The following is a 19,112-nucleotide window of genomic DNA, read 5'->3' on the forward strand; positions in this document are numbered from 1 at the left end:
CACTGAGGAGGAGCGCCTGGCAGACCTGGGACCATGAAGGGCCTGGGCTTCGCCAGGCCAGCCGAGGAGGGCGAGGCCCCACGCCCATCGTGCCCAGGAGGCGAGGTGTGGCCCAGGGTGTGCAGCCCGTCTGTGGGGACAGCCTTGGGGAACAGTCACGTCCTGTGGGCGCTTTGCTCATGCTGGCCTGGGTCTTGCGCCAGCCAGCTCACCTACAGCTGGCGCAAGAGAGGAAGGCCAGGAAAGCCCTGCCCCTTCCCACCTCTCCCTGCGAATGGCCTTGGGGGCCAGTGTCCTTGCACTTCACCTGACCACGGGGCTCCTGGGCCAGTTCCTCTGAGTCCTCCACAATGAGGTGCCATCAGACGCCCATGACCCCTGGGGCCAGGTGATTCCTCTGCAGTCAGGGGCCGACCGGTCCCTGCTATTGCCCCCCTACCCTGCCCAGAAGCTTGACCAGGCCCAGGCAGGAAGGGCGTTCACCCCTGCCTCAGGTGCACGGTGGGGCAGAGGCTGTGGAGCGGAGGGCTCAGAGCACGTGCTGGGGAGGTGTGCGTGCACCCGCCTGTGCCCTCCCTGGCGGGCTCCTCGGAAGTCCAGGCGTCTCCTGGCCGGGGCTCTGCTTTGCTGTGGGGCTGTTTGGGGCCCACTTCTAGCATTGGGCTTCTGGGCAGCATGGTGCCGGCTCCAGGCCTGATGTGGCCAGCCTGCCTCACCAGGTCAGAGGTCGCCACCGACAGAGAGCTGCCCCCTTGCTACACAGAACCCCGAGGCAGGCGTGCCCACCCCTGCTCTGGGCCTGACTCACCCATCCCCTGCCCATGCCACCCTCTCCCCATTCCCAGACCCAGGGCCACAGTGCACAGCAGGTCACATTCGCCTCTGACTTTGGGTGGCATGAGTAGCCATCTGGCCGTCTGGGTGGTTCTTGATTCTGGGGGCGTTTCAAACCCAGCAGAGCAGAAGAGACCCTCCTCCCTCCTCCAGGGTGCGAGGGTTGGCAAGGGGCAGGAGGGGCCCTGGCATGCCAGCATCTGCGTCCACATAAGCTCTGTAGCCACTCGTTCCCATGCAGTGGCCTGGGCTGAGGCAGAGAATGGTCAGAGCAATTGCCGTCGCGCCACACTGGCCCTGAGGGCCCTGGCCCTGGTCTCAGCACCCCCGCTGTCTTCCAGGTTGCTATGGCATCCGCCCCGAGCTGGTCAAGGACGGCTGGACGTGTTCCCGGTGCACGGCACATGCCTGGACTGCGGTAACAGCGCCCGGCCTCAGGGGGTGGATCTCGGGCCTGGGGCCTTGGTTTCCTCACCTCTGTCCTGAGCGTGGAACCCGACCACCTCCTGCTGCCCCTTGGTGGCCTCTGGGGTGAGAGTAAGGAGAGGGTGGGAGGTGGCCTCACCTGGCCTCGCTGTCTGCCCACAGGAGTGCTGCCTGTGTAACCTCCGGGGGGGAGCGCTGCAGACCACCACCGACAGCAGGTGGGTGCTGGCCTCCTGTCCCCGGTGCCCGGGCGCCTGCCGTTGTCTCCAGCTCCCTGTGCTGTGGGTAGGGCGGCTGGAGGGGAGGGCAGACAGCCCATTAAGGTTCCTTGTCCCCAACCAAGCTGACAGCCATCTCTAGGGCGGGGACTGTGTCCTGCCTGGTCCTGCCTTCCCCTCCCACTCACCTGTCACCCCGGCCCAGCCTGGCCTGGCCAGCCCCTCCACGATGGTGCCCAGACCATCAGAAGCACACCTGTGACCTCCGACCCTGCTCTCCAGGTGGATCCACGTGATCTGTGCCATCGCCGTCCCCGAGGTGCGGTTCCTGAACGTGATCGAGCGCCACCCTGTCGACATCAGCGGCATTCCTGAGCAGCGGTGGAAGCTGGTACGTCCCCTGAGGCCCTGGCTTGTCCACCAGCCAGCAGTGCGACCTTGGCGCGACAGGCACACTGCCAAGTACAAGAGCCAAAGGGCCCGGCCACAGCCCCAGCCGGGCCTGCTTGGGGCGTCCTCTGCAGAGCCAGAGGACATGGCTGCCTCCTGCCCTGGTTGTCCGGCAAGCCTCGGGAGCCGGCCGCCTTGCACCACCAAATTCACACCCGCTGACTGCCCTTTCCTGCTCCCCTACTCTGGGGTCACTCACGTTAGGTCCCTCGCTAACATGGACCAGGCGGTCACGTTCACGGGGGTGGGTCTGAGCCCGCAGATCTCTTCCCTCTCGTGGCTGCGTGTCTTTCGCTGTGCGCGGCCGTCTTCTGCCTGTGCGTTGTGCCCGGGCACCTGGGCGGTCCCGGCTGGCCGGGCTGCGCCCTTCTGACGCGCCTTCCTCGTGTTGCCCTGGGTGGCCGGGGACTCAAATCTGGACCCGTCCCAGGTGTGGTGTCCCTCGCTGGCTGGTGGCTGCCTGGGGAGGCCAGGCCTCTGGTCGGGTCTGTGCCTCCCTGTCGAGGACAGCATCGAGCACCCTTCCAGAGCCCCTCGCCTGTGGCTGTCGGTCCTCTGCTGTTGTCAGTCAGGCGTTTGGATTTCTGCCGTTGAGTTGGCCTTCCGCCCCTGGTTGGCCCTGTCGGGAGCATGGCTGTCCTCAGGCACTGTGGTGCCCTCCACTCCTGCTGGTCATGGTCCCCTGGGGGAGCTGCGGGAGGAGCAGGGCAGTGGGGGCTGCGACTCTCTATGCCCAGCACGTGCAGGCCCGTCCCCCATTGCCCCAGCTGCCCGCTGCTTTGGGCCACTCCCCGCCCTACCTCAGGGTTTGGCTCACACAGCAGCAGTGGCCGGGCACCCCTGCCTGTCTTGCAGATGAGGAGTCTGGGGGCTGAAGTGGGGTGACCGGCGTGGCCAGTCTCAGCTCTGAAAGGACCTTGGTGGCACTGCTCCATGTGCTCCCTGTGCAGACACTCGGGGCCAGCCACAGCACTGGGAACGAGTCTCGGCATGCCTCAGACCTGGGGGCACAGGGCACACGAGCCCCAGCCTGTGCCCTGCACATGTGTGCTCCCTGCCAGGGCACGGGCAGCGTCCGGCTGTCTGCTCTGCCTGGGACAGTTCTGGAGGTGGACGCCGAGGCTGCTGACTGGCGTGTCAGGCAGGGCCTGCTGGAGCACTGGCGGGGCAGGCTGACCCTGCTGCAGACCCCAGGCCCTCTGAGCAGCTGGCGCCAGGGCTGGGACCACATGCTCCAAGCTCACAGGTGTGGGGCTGCCTGGGCAGGCCGAGCAGGCGGCTGCGGGGGCATGCTGGGAAGTGGGCACAGCTGGGCGGCTCCTCCGTGGCGGTGCCGACTCCATGCACGGCGACCTCATTGTTCAGGTGGAGCGATGGCGCTGCGAGACGCAGCATAAATCCTCCTCCCGGACGCGCTATGGATCGCCTGGTGTTTCCAGCAGGCAGCCTCTTCATCGCGAGCACTTGTAACGATGAGTTACAGGTCCTTTACTCCAGGCTCGCTTGTACTGCTTAATGGAGCCTGGCGAGGAGCGCGCAGTTAACTCCTGCTGGCCCAGCGCCGCTGGCAGGCCTCTGGCCGGCTGCACCACAGGACTGGCACCCTGGTCCTCTGTCCCTGGACTCCCGGGTTAGTGAAGTGTGTGGCTGGGAGTCCACCTGCCTCGCCAGGCCCAGCTGCTGGAAACACCCGAAGCTTTCTGGAGGAGCCCAGAGCTCGGGAAGGGGAAGTTGGCTCTGGGGCTGCTGGTGTGGGGCAGTGGGTTGAGCCAGCTTCACCTGCACCCGAGGCCAGCTTGGCCTCGTGGGTCATGGCCAGACTTCTGGTGGGAGGGAAGGCTCTCTCCACATTTGCCAAAGCAGGGTGTCACAGCAGCATGCTCCAAGCTTTGGGGGGCAGCCCGAGCAGTCCATGGCTCTCTGTAGACATCAGAAACTCCCCCTGAATCCTTAGCCCGAGGGCCTCGGAGAAGGGGCACCAAGGTGGAAACCAGAACCAACACCGTGCCTGGCCCCTTCTGGGCCTGCCCCATGCACACTGGCCTGGCTGGGCAGCTCTGGACAAGGCTGTCAGACCAGGGCTCTCAGGGGAGGCCTGATGCCTAAGAAAGCCAAGAACATGCAGGCTGGCCGGACATCATGTGGCCACACGGCATGTGGCAGACGGGGCCTTCAGCCTGAGGAGGTGGTGCTCTGAGTGACCCATGCTGCAGCCCCGGTGCAGCTGCTGACAGGTGGTGGCGTGGGGCAGGTGCCCACGGTGACACGTGCTGCGCTCCAGGACATGTGGGCTATGGACTCTCTCGGGCTTCTGCTGTCTGGGGCCCTGTGGGTGCGTCTGGCCAGTAGCTCAGGGCCAGCCAGCTCTGGGGTGGAGGCTGCTCGGCTCTGGCTGTGCCTTGTTCCTCCCGAGGGCAGGCCCAGCTCTGCAGGGTCAAGGCCAGGCCCACGTGCTGCACATCAGTGCCGGTCCCTGCTGGCCGAGCATCAGGTATCGACAGCTTTATAATGAGCTCTCATGGCTGTCGACCCGGTCGCTGCGCTGCTGCGGGCCTCAGCCAGGGGGCCGATCTGGCCTTTGAACATGGTTATGGAGCCATAAAGGGCCTGCTTATGAAATACTCAGCGTGAGGCGTCAGGTGGGCTCAGCCTGGGTGTGGCAGCCACCCCAGGCGCTGGCCCGCGGATACTCCTACAGGGCAGGGCGGGCAGGGTGGCTGCAGCACGGACCTCACTCGCCAGTGCCGCTCCTTAGAGGAGGCTGCCTGCGGGCCTTTGCTGAGGAGAGGCTCAATCCTGCTGTGACGGGGCTGGGGACTGGCCCAGGGCTCTGTGCAGGACCTGTGCTCTAGCACCCAGCCAGCCCTGCCCCACAGCACTTACTGAAGGTGCTTGGTGCACTGACAGGGAAGCCCTGTCACCCCTACCCCTCCCACAGTCCGTGGCAGCCTCAAATCCACCTCCCGTCTCTGCACTCGCCTGTCCTGAACTCTCCGATGGGTGGCCGAGCGTGTGGCTTCCTCGTGCCCGCACGTTCCCCAGGGCCCCTTGAGGGGCTCGCCCTTGGTGCCCGCCGCTCCTCTTGCCGAGCTCTGCACGTGGGCTCCCAGAGCCGTTCCACAGGGCCTTCTGCACAGGCCCAGCCGAGGGGCGGCCACGCTCTGGTGCTTCCTGCAGCTCCCAGGGTTGCAGCGGGGGCAGTGGTGCCCCTGGAGGGGTCGCGGGTAGCCAGCGAAGATGCCCTCCCCAGCAGGGCAGGGCCTCCCCAGGATGTCACCACCCAAACTCGGGCGAGGGTGGCTGTGCTCCGGGAGAACTCCGTCTTCCCACCCTGGGCCTCAGGGTCATTGCCAGGTAACCCCTGGGGCCTGGCAGACCGGCTCCCCGCTCCATGAGGCAGGAGATCCCGGCTAGAGCCTCCTTTCGCTCCGTGTCCCCCCAGAAATGTGTGTACTGCCGGAAGAGGATGAAGAAGGTGTCCGGGGCCTGCATCCAGTGCTCCTACGAGCACTGCTCCACGTCCTTCCACGTGACCTGCGCCCATGCTGCTGGGGTCCTCATGGAGCCGGACGACTGGCCCTACGTGGTGTCCATCACCTGCCTCAAGCACAAGTCGGGGGGACACGCGGTGAATGCCCTGCCCCACCCCCACCCCTCCCATCGCCCCCTCCCTAGCTGACAGCCCCTCCCCGCCGCCCTCCCAGGTCCAGTTCCTGAGGGCCGTGTCCTTAGGCCAGGTGGTCATCACCAAGAACCGCAACGGGCTCTACTACCGCTGCCGCGTCATCGGCAGCACCACGCAGACCTTCTACGAAGTGAACTTTGATGACGGCTCCTACAGCGACAACCTGTACCCCGAGAGCATCACGGTGAGCCTGGAGGGCGGGGCGGGGCGGCACGGGAACTGGGACAAGCTGGTCCTGTGGCGCCTGCTCCCTCCCTGCCAGATACCCCTCCCGCTTGGTCACCCGGGGGTGTGCACTCCCAGCCCTTAGCCTTTGCGAGGAAAGCTGTTTTCCCAGAAATAGCAGAAAGAACCGTCCCACATGAAGCCACAGGGAGGGCCACACCCCAGCCAGGCACCCACCCAGGGTCACGCTTTCCCTGCCATCCCCCCAACCCCACCCCATCCCTGCCCACTTTGGTGCCAAGGGACCTGAAGCCCTGACATGCACAGCTCATTCCAACCGGCACTCTTCCCGCAGAGTAGAGACTGCTTACGGCTGGGGCCCCCTCCCGAGGGCGAGGTGGTGGAGCTGCGGTGGACGGACGGCAACATCTACAAGGCCAGGTTCATCTCCTCTGTCACCAGTCACATCTACCAGGTGAGCAGAGGACTCCTGTAGCCCCCGAAAGCCTTACCGGCCTTGGCCCAGTCAGGGGAGCAGCCTGGTTTGCGTGGGGCAGGGCCCATGTGCCCTCTCCCAACCCTCTCAGGAGTCCAGGTCTTGGGCCAGGATGTAGCTCAGCTGGTCCAGTGCTGTCCTCGCAAGCCCAGGGCCCTGGGTTCGATCCCCAGCACCGCCAAAAAAAAAAAAAAAAAAGAAGAAGAAATACAGGCCCGTTGGCTTTTTAAGCTGGAAAGGGCTTCCCACTGTCTGGGGACCCGGTACTTGCTCTGCGGTGCTGGGGAGGGAACCCAGGGCCTGCCTGCCCATGCATCGCAGCAGCAGCAGCGCAGCTCTGCACCTGGGCACCCTCCACTTCCCTCCTCGGGCTGAGTTTTGTCTCATGACTGAGAGAGAAATCATTTCAAAGTGTGATTTTAGAAAGCAAGGCCCCAGGTCCTCGCAGCCTCCACAGACCCCTGCCTAGGCTCAGGCATCTGCTTTTCCCAGGCCCCCCACCAGGGATTTGCGAGGACCCTGCATCACTGCTCCTGTGTACCCTTCTCCCTCGCTGCCCTGGGGGTTGCAAGGGTCACACAGCCCAGAGGCAGGGCGTCCTGAGCCTGGCTTGCATCTCTGCTCACCTTTGAGTCTGGCCCTTTAAAGGGACGGTTAAAGTGGCACAGGCCTGTCATCTCAGCAGCTCAGGAGGCTGAGGCAGGAGGATTACAAATTCAAGGCCAGCCTGGGCAACTTAGTGAGGCCCTGAGCAACTCAGTGAGACCTTGTCACAAAATAAAAAATAAGAAAGGCTGGGGTTTGGTTTGTGTTGGAATCCCTGGGGCAGTCCCCAGGACGAAAACAGAAAGGGAAGAAGAAATCCGCAGCCCCCGCAGATGGCCCCGGGACGGCCACTGACCTGGAAGCAGAGTCTGAGTGTGCCTGAGGGCCTAGGACCCTGGGACCCTGTGGCTCTGCCCGGCCCTGGCCCTGTTCGGGTCAGGCCCCACCAGGTACTACGCAACCTCGCTGGCCACACCCTGTGCCTAGGACTTAAGAGCAGGTGCTTTCCAGGCTGTCAGGGGGCAAAGTGGCCCATCCCTGGCCCTGCACTACCACCACGGGCCCGAGGGACATCCCAGCCAGACAGGCAGAACACCTCAGGCCTGCCACCGCCCATGGAGGCTCTGCCACCTTTGGGCTTCCCGACTGGCTTGTGTAGGCCCAGGCCTGTGGGGCTGGGCCACGCTCCTGAGCCCATCCAGCACCAGTGAGGCAGAGGGACGTGGAACAGGAAACTCCAAGCGGGCGGCTCTTCCCTGCCTGCAGTAAGTCACGCCAGCCTAGGGCCTGTCAGGTGCTGGAGGACGGAGCCGGCTGTGGGGCGGGCGGTGTGTGCCACCTGGGTGAGCCTGGCTGGCGCCCTGCCCTGGGCCTACTCCAGGAGCAGGCGTCCTGCACAGGCACTGTGGCATGCCGCTCACACAGGCGCTGTGTGGGGTGCAGGCCCCAGGAAGAGCCCGTCCAGCCAGCTGCCATCCGCCCCCAGCGCTGGGGGGACTCCACGCCTCGGGTGCAGAGTGCCCAGCTCCTGGTGACGCGGGCTGAGGACTGGGATTTGGGTGCCAGCGTCTTCCTGCTGGGAGTCCCTGCACACCGCCCTGGGCTGCTCATCCCCACCTGGGGCCTGGCCCAGACCCAACCCTCTGGCCTGCCCGCATTCCAGGCAGCTCTGCAGGGAAGCACCTGCCTCGAACAGCCTCAGCTTCGCCATTGAGCACGGGGACACCAGGCCTGCTGGGCTCCCCTGAGGAAGAGCAGGGCTGGCACGGGAGCCCAGGGCTCCGTCCCCAGCACTGCAGGGCACCGAGGTGTGAGGAGAGGCAGGTTCTGCCAGGCCCTCGGGAGTGGCTGGACCTGGCATCCCACGTGAGGGCCAGAGCACAGCCGCCAGGTCCCCACCTCTGCCCTTCTGCATGGCCCGCAGCCCACACTGCCCCTGGAGAGGGGTGGAGTCAGGGTCCTGCAGACCCCAGAGAGGAAGCCAGGCCAACGCCCACGTCCCCCACTCTGCAAAGTGATGGGGTCCCAGAACGTCTTCTGGGAGCCGCTGGCCCAGGCAGATGGGCCAGCCATTCCCCTGCCATGCGGGTCGCTCGGTGCTGGGCGGGTCAAGACACCGTTGGCCGGTGACGGGCTCCCCCGCCCGATTCCTCCTGTGGCAAGGGCAGTGGGAAGGGGTCTCGGCCTTCGGGTCCCTCTTTTTACCTGAGCCGGGAGAGGCAGCACAGCAGGGGCTGTGCTGCATCCCAGGACACAGATGAGACTGGCTCAGGGCTCTGCCCCTCGCCTGACCAGGCCCCAGTGGCCGCCGGGCAGCCGACCACACTCGTGCTTCCTGAGTGACGGGCCCCAGGAATGTCCACGTGGGCTCAGTGCTCTGCGCCAGAGCCTCTGCTCCCAGAGCCCAGTGTCTGCTGGGGTCAGCCACCAGGTGGCCTCCTGGGCATGAACGCAGGCACCGAGGCTTTCCACTCGAGTCCAGGCGCCCGACTGCAGTCACCATGAGGCACCTATCCCCAGAAACTGGGCCCTGGAGCATCAGGCCTGCCCGTCACCCTGAGCTGCCCCTGCTGGGCCCTGGAGTCCCAGAGCCCTCGGCCGCTCCCACCCGGGGTCCTGAGTTGGCCCCGCACTCCCTGTCTGCCCACCTCCTGGTCCTTAAAACCACAGTTGGTGCCCACCCAGCGGTCACTGCCCCTGCCCCACAGCCTTGTCCCCGGGAGCCAGGCTCCGCCGTCTGTTGGCCTCTGTGGCGTCTAAGCTGAGGTCGGTCCCCTCTGTGCAGCCTGCCCTGCCCTTGTCCAGCAAGACCACAAGGACAGCCTCTGGCCACTTCCCTGTGGCTCCCAGCACGTGGCGGTGGGTGGGGCTTGTGCCCTGGCTGGCGCCTTGTGGCCTCTGGTGCCTGTGCACCCGCGTGGTGGGCCGCAGGGTCAGCGCCCGTGTGCCCGCAGGTGGAGTTTGAGGACGGCTCCCAGCTGACGGTGAGGCGCGCGGAGCTCTTCACGCTGGAGGAGGAGCTCCCCAAGAGGGTGCGGTCCCGCCTGGTGAGTGCTACGCGTGGCACCTCGGGCCGCGGCCTCCCCTCGGCCTGCCGGCTTGTCCCTTGCAGGAGGCCGCTAGGTGCAGGCTCCCGGCACAAGCCTGTTGAGGGAAGGGGATGCCACTGCCGCCCTTATCGCGAGGGCCAGGCCAAGGGTCAGCTGGCGGGCCTCTGTGCAGCCGCCCTCCGGAGCGATGCTTCCCAAGCAGGAAGGCCGCATCCTGGTGGCGGCGGGGCCGGGCCAGAGCCGTGTGGCTGCTGTTCCCGCTTTTCTAAGGAAGGCCAGGTGGTGAGGGGCTGCCCTGCAGGTGCACTGTCAGGGCCGCGGGGCGGGGGTGGAGCAGGGATGCTCGCTCAGGGTCCAGGGGGTGCCTACGGGTGGCCATCGGCCTGTGTCCGGCCGACTTGGCTCGGATGGGCACATGCCAAGGAAGGGTGGCTGGGCCTGGCCCGCCCACGCTAACCATGGTGCTTTCTGGCCTCCCACAGTCGCTCAGCACAGGGGCACCGCAGGGCCCTGCCTTCGCAGGTGAGGAGGTGAAGGCCGCCAAGCGCCCACGGGTGGGTGCCCCGCTCGCTGGCATCGAGGAGCCCGGGCACAGCCCCGAATACCTGGCCTTCGTGGAGAGCCTGCTGCAGGTGCGGGGCCGGCCCGGAGCCCCCTTCTAGTACAGTGGCCACCAGGCGACCCCTCGGCCCAGCGAGGCGGACATGGCGGGCCTGGGCGTCTGCTTGCGGTGGATTCCTGTCCTCGCTTCCCAGGCCGAGAGGCCATCTCCGCGCCACGGGTGCCCCTCCAGGGTGACAGGAGCGAGCAGGACGCCCATGTGGCCTGGACTCAGGGAGCAGGGCCAGCGGGCTGGGGAGGCCGCGGCTGGTGCCGCCCAGGGGCTCCTGGGATCCCAGCCCGCGCTCCGTTCTCAAAGGTGCTACCGCACTGCTGCTGAGCAGCTGGAGACGTGGTTTCTGTACATAGCGGCCTTCCGAGGTGCTTTCTACACGCGTTGTCATGAAAAGCAAGGAAACAGCAGCAGGCAGAAGCCCAGAGCGGTCTTCTAGATTTGTGGCTTTGAACCAACAAAATGAGACGGGACACGTTCTTTTCTGCAGAGCCAAGGCCCCTCGGACCCTCAGCTCACCGCTTTCGTTTGTCCTTGTTTTGAGACTCATCTGTCTGCAGGGAGGGGCGAGGCCTGGAGTCTGAGCAGCTTGGTGGCTCTGGCGGAAGGGCAGGCCCCTGGGACGGGGACGGGGACAGCCCCACCCCCGGCTCACATGCCCTGGCTCCGCCTGGCGGGTGGTCCAGGGCCCTCCCACCCCTGCACTTAGTGTGGCTGTCCCCTGCGCCTGGCCAGTGGAGCCGAAAGGCCCGGGAGCCCCTTCCTCTGCACAGACCTTGGCAAGCAGACGGCCTCCCCGGAGGGTCACTGCCCGGCCAGGGGCAGGTGTTGGGGCAGGTCCAGGCCTGCGGCCCCAGAGGCCAGCGTGAGGGCTGTCTGCTCCTCGGCAAGTGTGGTGGCACCAGGTCTGGGAGTGAGGGTCCCTGTGGACGAGGGGATGCAGCCAAGACAGGTGCCACAGGTGGCCCAGTCCAACAGTGCAGGCCTGCCCAGCGTGCTGAGCCCCCCCGGGACGCCTCCCTCCACTGTCCCTGTCCTCGGCCACTGCGGACTCACGTCCCGCCTTGACTCCAGGGGCCGCAGGCTGAACTGAAGCTGCCCGGGCCCCGGCCGCCCCACCCAGAGCCTCCCATGGCAGCTGTCCCACCTGGGACGAGAGGCCCGTGTGCTTGTGTGGAGAGTGTTCTGCCGTGGCCAGGCCCGGGAGCTGCCCAGGTGCCCTCTGCAGGCAGCGGCCTGCTGGGCGGCTGTGTCCATATGTAGTTTGAAAATGCTATTTATATTGTAAAGAGTGAGGTGGGCAGGGTGCCCTGGGCGGCCTGGCCAGAGAGGGTGCCTGGCCTGGAGTGCAGGCGGGAGGCACGCACAGCGCCGGGCAGCCGACTGGAGCCCCTCCCAAGACCAAGGGCGCGCTGTACTCGCGCCCAGTTCTGCTGCCTCCGGGTTCATGATGAATTAAAGGCTCTCGAGCACTCGAATGCCCCGCAGTCGGCGTCTTCCTTTCTGGCTGGGCCGGTCAGCCTGTGCAGGGCCAGAGCCGCAGCGTCCCTGACAGAGCCCTCCCCGTCCCCTCCACCCGCACAGAGAAAGCTGCAGGGCTTGGGGGCACCGAGGCAGCGACCCTGCAAAACTTCCAGACCCCCACTGGACCCGGGAAGACCCTTCCGGCCCAGGGCCACCCCACCCCCACCAAATGCCCATCTGCTGACAGCTGAGCTGGAGCTGCACCTGTGGTGCGCGTCTGGTGGACAGGGCACTCAGCCCCAGGCAAGGGTGGACCAGGCCACTCACCGAACCAGCGCCCACCTGCACCCATCCTGTGGTTAGCAGGGCAGGAGGCTGGGGCTGTGCTGGCCTGGGTCCTCCTAGGACAGGGGCTGGATCCGAGCTCCACCTGCCTTTGTAAATAAAGTTTTATTGCACACGACCACCATGATGTTCATTTGCATATAGTGGCCACGCCTCCAACAGCAGAGCTTGAGGCCTCACTCAACCTGCCAGCCTGCCAGGCCCAACGGAGTATCCGCCCGCTGGGGAAGATTGTGCTCCCATCCCTGAGCGAGGCAGCTGCAGGGCCTCCACCATGACTGTCCTCAGGGGAGAGGGCCCCTCCGGGACCCCAGCCCTCTGCTCTCTCCCAGGACCCCGGCTTTGGCTAGGGACTCTCCATCCATCCATCCTCCTATCTGTCCACTGGGGAGACCCTGTCCCCTCCCTCAGGCTTGAGAAGCTCAGTGTCCAGCCCTGGCAGCTGTCCCCACAATCCTGGCCTCCCCCGTTGGCCACCATTGGCCCAGGCAGGGCAGGACAGAGGACCTGGCCTTCTCCTGTGATTTGTGCCCTGGCCTGTGTGACCCACCCCTGGCTGTTGGGGTGCTGAGTCTCGATGTCCCTCTAACTCCCTTGACCTCACCCTGGCCATCCCTTCCTGAGGCTCCCGTCCCACCCACCGCAGGCTGCTGGGGACCTGGGGTCACAGCTCCTGGACCAGAAGGGAGAGAAGGGTCTCAAAGGCTCCCACTCTCACCTGGGGACGTGCCTGGGGCCTGGCGGTCTCTCGGGTGTTACTTAGCATGTCTTCTCTGCTGATAGAGAAAATCTGCTGCACAGATCCTGGGGTGCCAGCCGGGGACAAGAGCAGGAAGAGTGGCCAGGCACCGCACCTGAGCCCAGCGGCAGGGACAAGCGGCCCCCCGGCAGCTTCCACAGGGCCCAGCAGCTAGCCAGGTAGAAGGAGGCCCCTGCTCCACTCCGGGCTCACCGCCTGGACTCGGGAACAGTCCCACAGCCCAGGGGCGTGAAGAGAGAATTCCTCCCGTTCTGGAGGCTGCGGGTCCGGGATCCAGGCGTTGCCAGCTGAGCCCCTCCAGGCACCAGGGAGGGTCTCCCTGCCTCTTCTCGGCTGTGGCCACGTCGTCCAGTCTCTTCAGTCTTGGTGTGGCCTCCTCCTCTCTGCCTTATGAGTGTCCCACGTAAGGACACTGGTCACTGGCTCGGTCCACCCAGATAACCTGGCTGGCCCCTGGTCTCGGCATCTTTACCCACAGAGACCTGTCCCAATGAGCAGTCCGTGGCCATCTCACTCTGCAGACGTGGACGGGGCTTGGAGGCCACCAGTCGAGGCAGTGGTGGGCCTGTGCCTTAACCGCCTGGTCCCACAGCTGTCCCCTTGGGCCTCGAGCCCCAGGAGGGTCAAGACCAGCCTGTGCCCAGCCTGCTTCCCTGTGGGCGGGACAGGAGGGGACAGGGCCTGCGAGGGCAGGCGTGAGCTCCTGCCACATCATCCGTGCGTGGCTTTATGGCTGCGGAAGATGACGTGGAGGTGGTACAGATGGCCCAGGGACTCAGGACAGGGCTGGCATGGGTGACCCACACTGGCCAAGCCCGCAATCCGCCAGCAGCCACCGAGCCCCAGCTCTGGGCCGGTGTCTGGCAGAGCCCAGCCCTCACACTCATGGGCCTCTGCCCTGGGGACAGGACAGACGCCACCTCCATGCCACCTCCAGGCCAGCGGACATTGGGAGCAGTCATGCAGTGACCAGGACGTCCATCAGCATTGCCCATCCAGTCCACCCACAGGGGCAGGACTCCCAAGTGCTTGCGCTGCATGGGCAAAGTGACGTTGTCCACTGAAGCCCAAAGCTGGGCACCGCCAGGCGGACGGATGGTTCGGCTGTGAGGTGGAGCCCGAGCTGGTGGGGTGGGGCAGAGACAAGGGTGGCCTGGAGGCCACGGGTGGCCGCAGAGCCAGTCCAGCAGCAGAGCGGGAAGTAGCGGCTGCGCTGTGGAAGGCAGCCTGGCACGTGCCCTCCCTCCTCCCAGACGGGGGCAGAGGAAGGAGGAACGGGGCGGAAGCAGAGTACTGGAGAGAGTGGGGCGCCGGCCGCCGAGCTCCGCTCACCCGACTGGCTGGAAGTGCCTCTTACTGCTGCAGTCTGACTGGGCGTGGGGGGCGCACCTGCCAGCCCAGCGACTCGGGAGGCTGAGGCGGGAAGATGGCCAGTTCAAGGCCAGCCTCCCCAATTAGCAAGAGCTGCCTCTAAATAAAAAATAGAAAGGCTGGGGGGTAGCTCAGTGTGGAGGCCAGGGCTCGTCCCCGCACTGGGAGGGGTTTGCACCGAGGTCTGGTTTAGGAGCCTGGGCTGTACCGTGCGTCGCTGGGACCGCCCACGCCTTCGAGGACAGGACGGCCGCTCCCTCATCGGCCTCCCTGTCACTAGCCTGTGTGTGGAGGGGTCTGCTCTCCTTCTGTTTCACTGCCTGTCATTCTCTGAGTGCTGTCCTCCTGGGCAACCGTCCCTGCATCCGGTCCTAGCGCAGAGGGGAGAGGAGACTGGGGGCTGGGGACATCAGCAGCAGCCCTGTGGCCGCACAGCCTGCTGGCAGGTGCAGGGTGAGGGGCCTGGGAAGGGTCCCGGTGACGGACCCTGGTGAGTGGGCAGAGGGCGGTCTGAGCCCCATCCCTGCTGGAATCTGCATGTGGACAGTGGGGCCACCACCGTCTGATAATGGGACCTGTCGGAACAGCTGCTGGTGACAAGAAAATAGAGTATATTAATGAGGCCATTGTCACTCCCTAATTAAAAGCTAATAACTAAGAGTTAATTGCCTTTAAAGGACGAGGCGGGCGGCCTGGGATTTATCTCTGTTTTCCTTGGCTTGCCTGGATGGCTGATATTTGGGAGCTAATTAATTGAATCAAATCTTACAGAAAACTAATAATCTCCTTGTGCCGCGTGGCTGTTGGATTAAAAGGTGATTCTGCACCGAAGTCGGCCTGGGCTCGGAGTGCGGAGGCCCTGGGCAGTGGCTGGGTGTCTGCGGGGACCTGAGTGGGCTGCAGCTTTCCATCCTGCAAAGCCCAGGGCTCCCGCGGACTCTAAGCGAGGCCCAGCCCGCGCCCCGCAGGCCCTGGCCGCAGGTCCCCGACTCCCCAGGGCGCGTTCACTTCTGACCTCCCACCTTCAGGTGGGCGGGGCCTGCGCCCCCCTCCCTGCCCAGCACCGCGGACCATGTGGCCTCTGGGCCCTCCTGTCCGGATGTCCTGTCACTGGTCACGCACTGTGGCCTGTGCGTCTGGCTGCCACTGAGCACGAGGACCATCCATGCTGCAGCTGCCACCTTGCTCTGCGGGTGGCCGAGTGTCTGTGTCCACACTGGGGCCAAAGCAGGGTCCTTCAGCCTGTCCCCCCCCAGGCCCAGGTGCCATGCACACCCAGCGCTGGTGGGGGAAGGTGCCATTGTGGCTCCAGTGATGTGGGGCTTGTCCTGTGTGTTCTGGAGCCTGGGACTCCTGCCTCCTCTCTTCCGCCACGGGGCCTCGCGGCTGGCTGCCACCTGTGACGGCTGCCTGGTCTCCGCAGACTTCCCGTCACCACCACGTGCCTGCAGGTGTCTGGAGCTGGTCGATTAAGTGGCCCGGAGGCGGGAGGGCTGCAGGTCCCTGCGACGGCTGCGCCCCACGTCCCCGGCGCTTGGCGACCCAGGATCTGGGCCCTGCGGTTGGCAAGCTCCAGCCTGGCCCTTCTGCCCTCAGCCCCGTGTCTTCAGGGCTCGAAGATGAAGAATGTTTTCACATTTTTAAAGGGTCGAGAAAATCAGAAGACGACGTCACCCCACGTGAGGACCACATGAGCCAAGAGTTCCCGCCCAGGATGAAGGCAGGAGAGACTGCCACCAGGGGCCGCCACCAGGGGCCGCCACAGCGGCCAGCCGGCGGGGAAGCCCCCCGGGGGGGTGGGGGGAGGCTCCGCGGTTACAGCTGTGCTCAGGACACAGCCTCACGTGAGTCTCAGGATCATCCAGACACTCCACAGAGTCGCTGCGGTTCCCAGAAGGGCCTGAGACAGGGTCTTGCTAAGTTGCTGAGGCTGGCCTCCAACTTGCACTCCTCCTGCCTTAGCCTCCTGAGTCACTGAAATGGCAGGCGGCGCACCCACCAGCTCTGGGGCATCGTCTCCTTTAGAAGAAGATGACGCAGGTCGAAGTGGCAGCATTTTTTCCTTTCTCCCCGTCTCCTTTCTGCTGCCTGGAATACAGGCATCACGGCTGGGACCCTGGCCGCCATCTTAGAATATGAAGGCCACGGTCAATGGAGGGTGGAGAAAGAAGAGGACAGAGGCCTGAGCCCTTGCTGGCCGTGGTGGAGCCATCAGCCCAGATTCGCTCGCCTCCAGGCCCCGGCTTACCGGCTGGAGCCGTGTGACTGCGCAACCCTCCTATTTATGTGGCGGGACCACAGAAGCCCGGGAACAAGGACGTGGGAGGGGCCAAGCGGACCGCCGAGAGCCCCGCCCCGGCCCAGGGCGAGCCCCCTGCGCTCCGCTGCGCTGGGCTGGCTGGGGAGGTGGTCCGGGGCGTGGCCGGCCAGCGACGCACGAGCGCAGGACACGCCCCCCACGTGGCCCTCCGAGCTCGCGGCAGCGCGAGCCTCTGAGTCGCGCTGGGACCCGGTGACCAGCGACTGTGCCGACAGGTGGGCCTCCGAGGCGCAGTGGCCGCAGGGCCTGTGTTCCCGGCACCGCGGACGGGCGCCGCGGCCAGTGTCCAGCCCGCTCCTGGCATCGCATCCGCTCCAGTGTCCCCGCGCACGCTGGGATCCGCGTCTCTCGGGGCGGTCGGTCTGCTGTCCTGGTCGCCTGCTTTGGGAACGGCGGGAGCAAGGCCCGCCCCTGGCCACCCCCGGCGAGCGCCCGGGGCCGCGGTGCTGGCGCCTTGGGCGCTGCGGGGCTCGCGGACCCGGCGGCTCCCGGCGCGCCCGTCGGACAGCGGAGAAGGCAGCCTTGCCGGCGGCGGCGCCCGCCCGCCCCAGTCTGCATACAGCAGGCGCTCTGCGTGCAGGGACGCTGAGGCCGTCGTCCCTCCCTGGGCCAGGGCAGCGTCCCCCTGGGGCCCGCGTGCCCAGGGCTCCTGTCCCGGAGGCCAGTGTCCCCGCGCACGCTGGGATCCGCGTCCCTCTGCTGCGGGAGGGGACCGAGCACCCAGGGCGCGTCTCCAGCGGACCCTGCGCCGCGGGGTGCCCGGGCTGTGGGCGCGACGGCAGAGGGAGAAGTCGCCGGAGCCGCGGCGCCTCCCCTCCAAGAGGCAACGTGGTCCGCATCTTAGCGCCCCTGATGGCGCTGGGTTCCCCGGTCCCCTGCAGGCGGCCCAGCCTCGCCCGCCCCCTGCCGGTGGGAGGGAGCGCCGGCCGCCGCCCCCCTGCGACGATGCCTGGGGTCCGGCCCGCGCTGGCCTCGGGCTCTGCTCCCAGGACAGACTTGTACCTCATGGGGGATTTGGGTGGCCGCTGACCGGACACCCAGATGCCTTGGAGGGGAAGGATTCCAGGGGCAGTAGGAGAGGTGGCAACGCGGGGAGGGCCCGGTTGAGCCACCGTGGATGCCGAGAGGGGTCTGGACGCTCCCTCTCTGCTCCCCTCACGGAGGCCAGCGCTGCCTGTGGGGAGCTCACTGTGGGGTGCAGGGAAATCCATGCTCTGCAGACACGTGGCAGTGGGGTCAGGGCAGCTGAGGGGTGGAGGAGGCTCCAGGTAGTGGGGTCTGCTGTGCACAGGCCCTGAGGTTGGATGGCAAGTGGGGCACTAGGACCCGACCTATTTTTAAATTTGAGATCATTTACATGGCATAAAATCCACCATTGGGTGGGGTTCCGGCCACCACCGCCACCCAGCCTGACTTTTTTGGTACCGATCCAGGGGCACGTGACCACTGAGCCACATCCAGCCTCTTATTTTTTATTAAGACAGGGCCTCACTAAGTCACTCAGCACCTCACTAAGTTGCCGAGGCTGGTCTGGAACTCATGATCCTCCTGCCTCAGCCTCCCATCTCATTGGGGTTATGAGCCAGCCATCACCACGTCCAGCAATTTCAGAACTTTTCCATCACCCCCAATAGAAGCCTGTCCCTTGAGCAGCCCCTGGCACCATGAGCCCACTTCCCCTTGGACGTCTCCTGTCCCTGGGTCACACTTGGTGGCCTTGTGTCTGGCTCTCACTAGCAGGAAGTCCTAAGATCCTCCACGCTGCAGCTGCCACCTGGCCCCTGAGGGACGGAGGGACCCTGCAGGCGCGTGGGCCTGTTTCCTCACCCACCCTGCTGACCGCCCAGGAGCTGGTTCCCTCCTGGCCAATGTGAAGGGAGGTCACCAAAGCTGTGTGAATGGGCAGCTGCCCCGTCTGCGGCTGTCCTGCCTGTGGGATGCTGGGCCCTGGGGCCACCCCACCGGTACCTCCGACCCCAGCCTCTCAGGGACCAGCACACTGGGCCAGTGCCCCCTCTGAGCCGCACCCAGCCCTTTTTAAATTGAGACAGGGTCTTGCTAGTTGTGCAGGCCGGCCTCCATCTTGCCGTCCTCCTGCCCTAGCCTCTTGAGTGGCCATCATGATGGCGCCTTCTGTGTGGCTTGCTGCTGCCCCTGCAGCTGTGGGCAGTGGGAGTTGGTCTCCATTGTCCACGTGGCACTGAGGGCAGGAGTGGACAGGGGCAGAGCCCACTCAGGCAGGAGGCCTGAAGGGAGCTGGGCTCAGGCCGGACGCAGCCCTCCAGCCCCGCCTCCCGCAGGGATCCCCGGGGTGGAGGGGTAAAGCCCCCACATCCCAGAGCTGGGACCCTTCCATGGCCCCAGCCAGGCCCATTCAGGGGACTCCTGCAGCCTGTTTGAAAAGGCCCTGGAGGCCCCTGCAGCTGAGGGGCCTCCCGGCCTCCCGGAGGGCTTCCAGCAGTCCTTTGTCCTGACCCACCACCGGAAACCCTCTGGCTGCTGCAGCCCCATTGTCTGTCCTGATTGAAATGCAGAGAGAAAATTAGAATCGGCTGCTTTCTCCCGGTTCTTCTGGATCTTAATGGATTCAGCAGTTACAGGCGAGCAGGTGGGGAAAGGCGGCCTTTGAGTTTTTTATTTTTATAAAGATGACTGTTTTCGTTTCCAGGCTGATGGGTGTTTGCATCTTTGTTCTGCACAATGTTCCCCAAGGTGGGGGCCAGGCAGGATGGGCCGGCAGCTGGCTCCTGCTGGTCCTCCAGTAACTGACTTTTTGATTCATGAGGAATCAAAAAGATTTAGAATTTTATCTATTCTACACAGCAGATGACTATAAAAACAAACATAAAGGGAACAATTACAGTGATGCA

The 19,112-nt window shown here is 65.5% G+C and overlaps 2 protein-coding genes across 2 annotated transcripts in view; one reads left to right on the forward strand and one right to left on the reverse strand.

The window, feature by feature from the left end:
• Positions 1-10,610, forward strand: part of KDM4B (lysine demethylase 4B) — a 116,202-nt gene extending 105,592 nt beyond the window's left edge. Inside the window, 8 exon segments of the mRNA XM_079116302.1 lie at positions 1,176-1,252; positions 1,423-1,478; positions 1,761-1,869; positions 5,371-5,556; positions 5,633-5,797; positions 6,134-6,253; positions 9,274-9,366; positions 9,852-10,610. Of these exon segments, the coding sequence (XP_078972428.1) occupies positions 1,176-1,252; positions 1,423-1,478; positions 1,761-1,869; positions 5,371-5,556; positions 5,633-5,797; positions 6,134-6,253; positions 9,274-9,366; positions 9,852-10,031 (986 nt within the window). The 3' untranslated portion in view covers positions 10,032-10,610.
• Positions 1,879-4,825, reverse strand: LOC306647223 (uncharacterized protein). The gene is made up of 2 exons (XM_079116299.1): positions 2,940-4,825; positions 1,879-2,900 (listed from the first exon to the last, which is right to left on the reverse strand). Exons 1-2 carry the CDS (start codon positions 3,284-3,286, stop codon positions 2,165-2,167), a joined length of 1,083 nt encoding a protein of 360 aa, XP_078972425.1. The 5' UTR covers positions 3,287-4,825; the 3' UTR covers positions 1,879-2,164.
• Positions 10,611-19,112: the final 8,502 nt, after the last annotated feature.

Source organism: Sciurus vulgaris, assembly GCF_902686455.1.
Source record: "Sciurus vulgaris genome assembly, chromosome: 16".
NCBI classification, from domain to species: domain Eukaryota; kingdom Metazoa; phylum Chordata; class Mammalia; order Rodentia; family Sciuridae; genus Sciurus; species Sciurus vulgaris.

Excerpts from the sequence above, each read along its gene's own strand:
- LOC306647223 (XM_079116299.1), bottom strand. The coding sequence starts at position 3,286 with ATGAGGTCGCCGTGCATGGAGTCGGCACCGCCACGGAGGAGCCGCCCA. Across the intron at positions 2,901-2,939 it reads GGCTGGGGCTCGTGTGCCCT|TGCTGTGGCTGGCCCCGAGT; the intron begins GTGCCCCCAGGT and ends ACTCGTTCCCAG.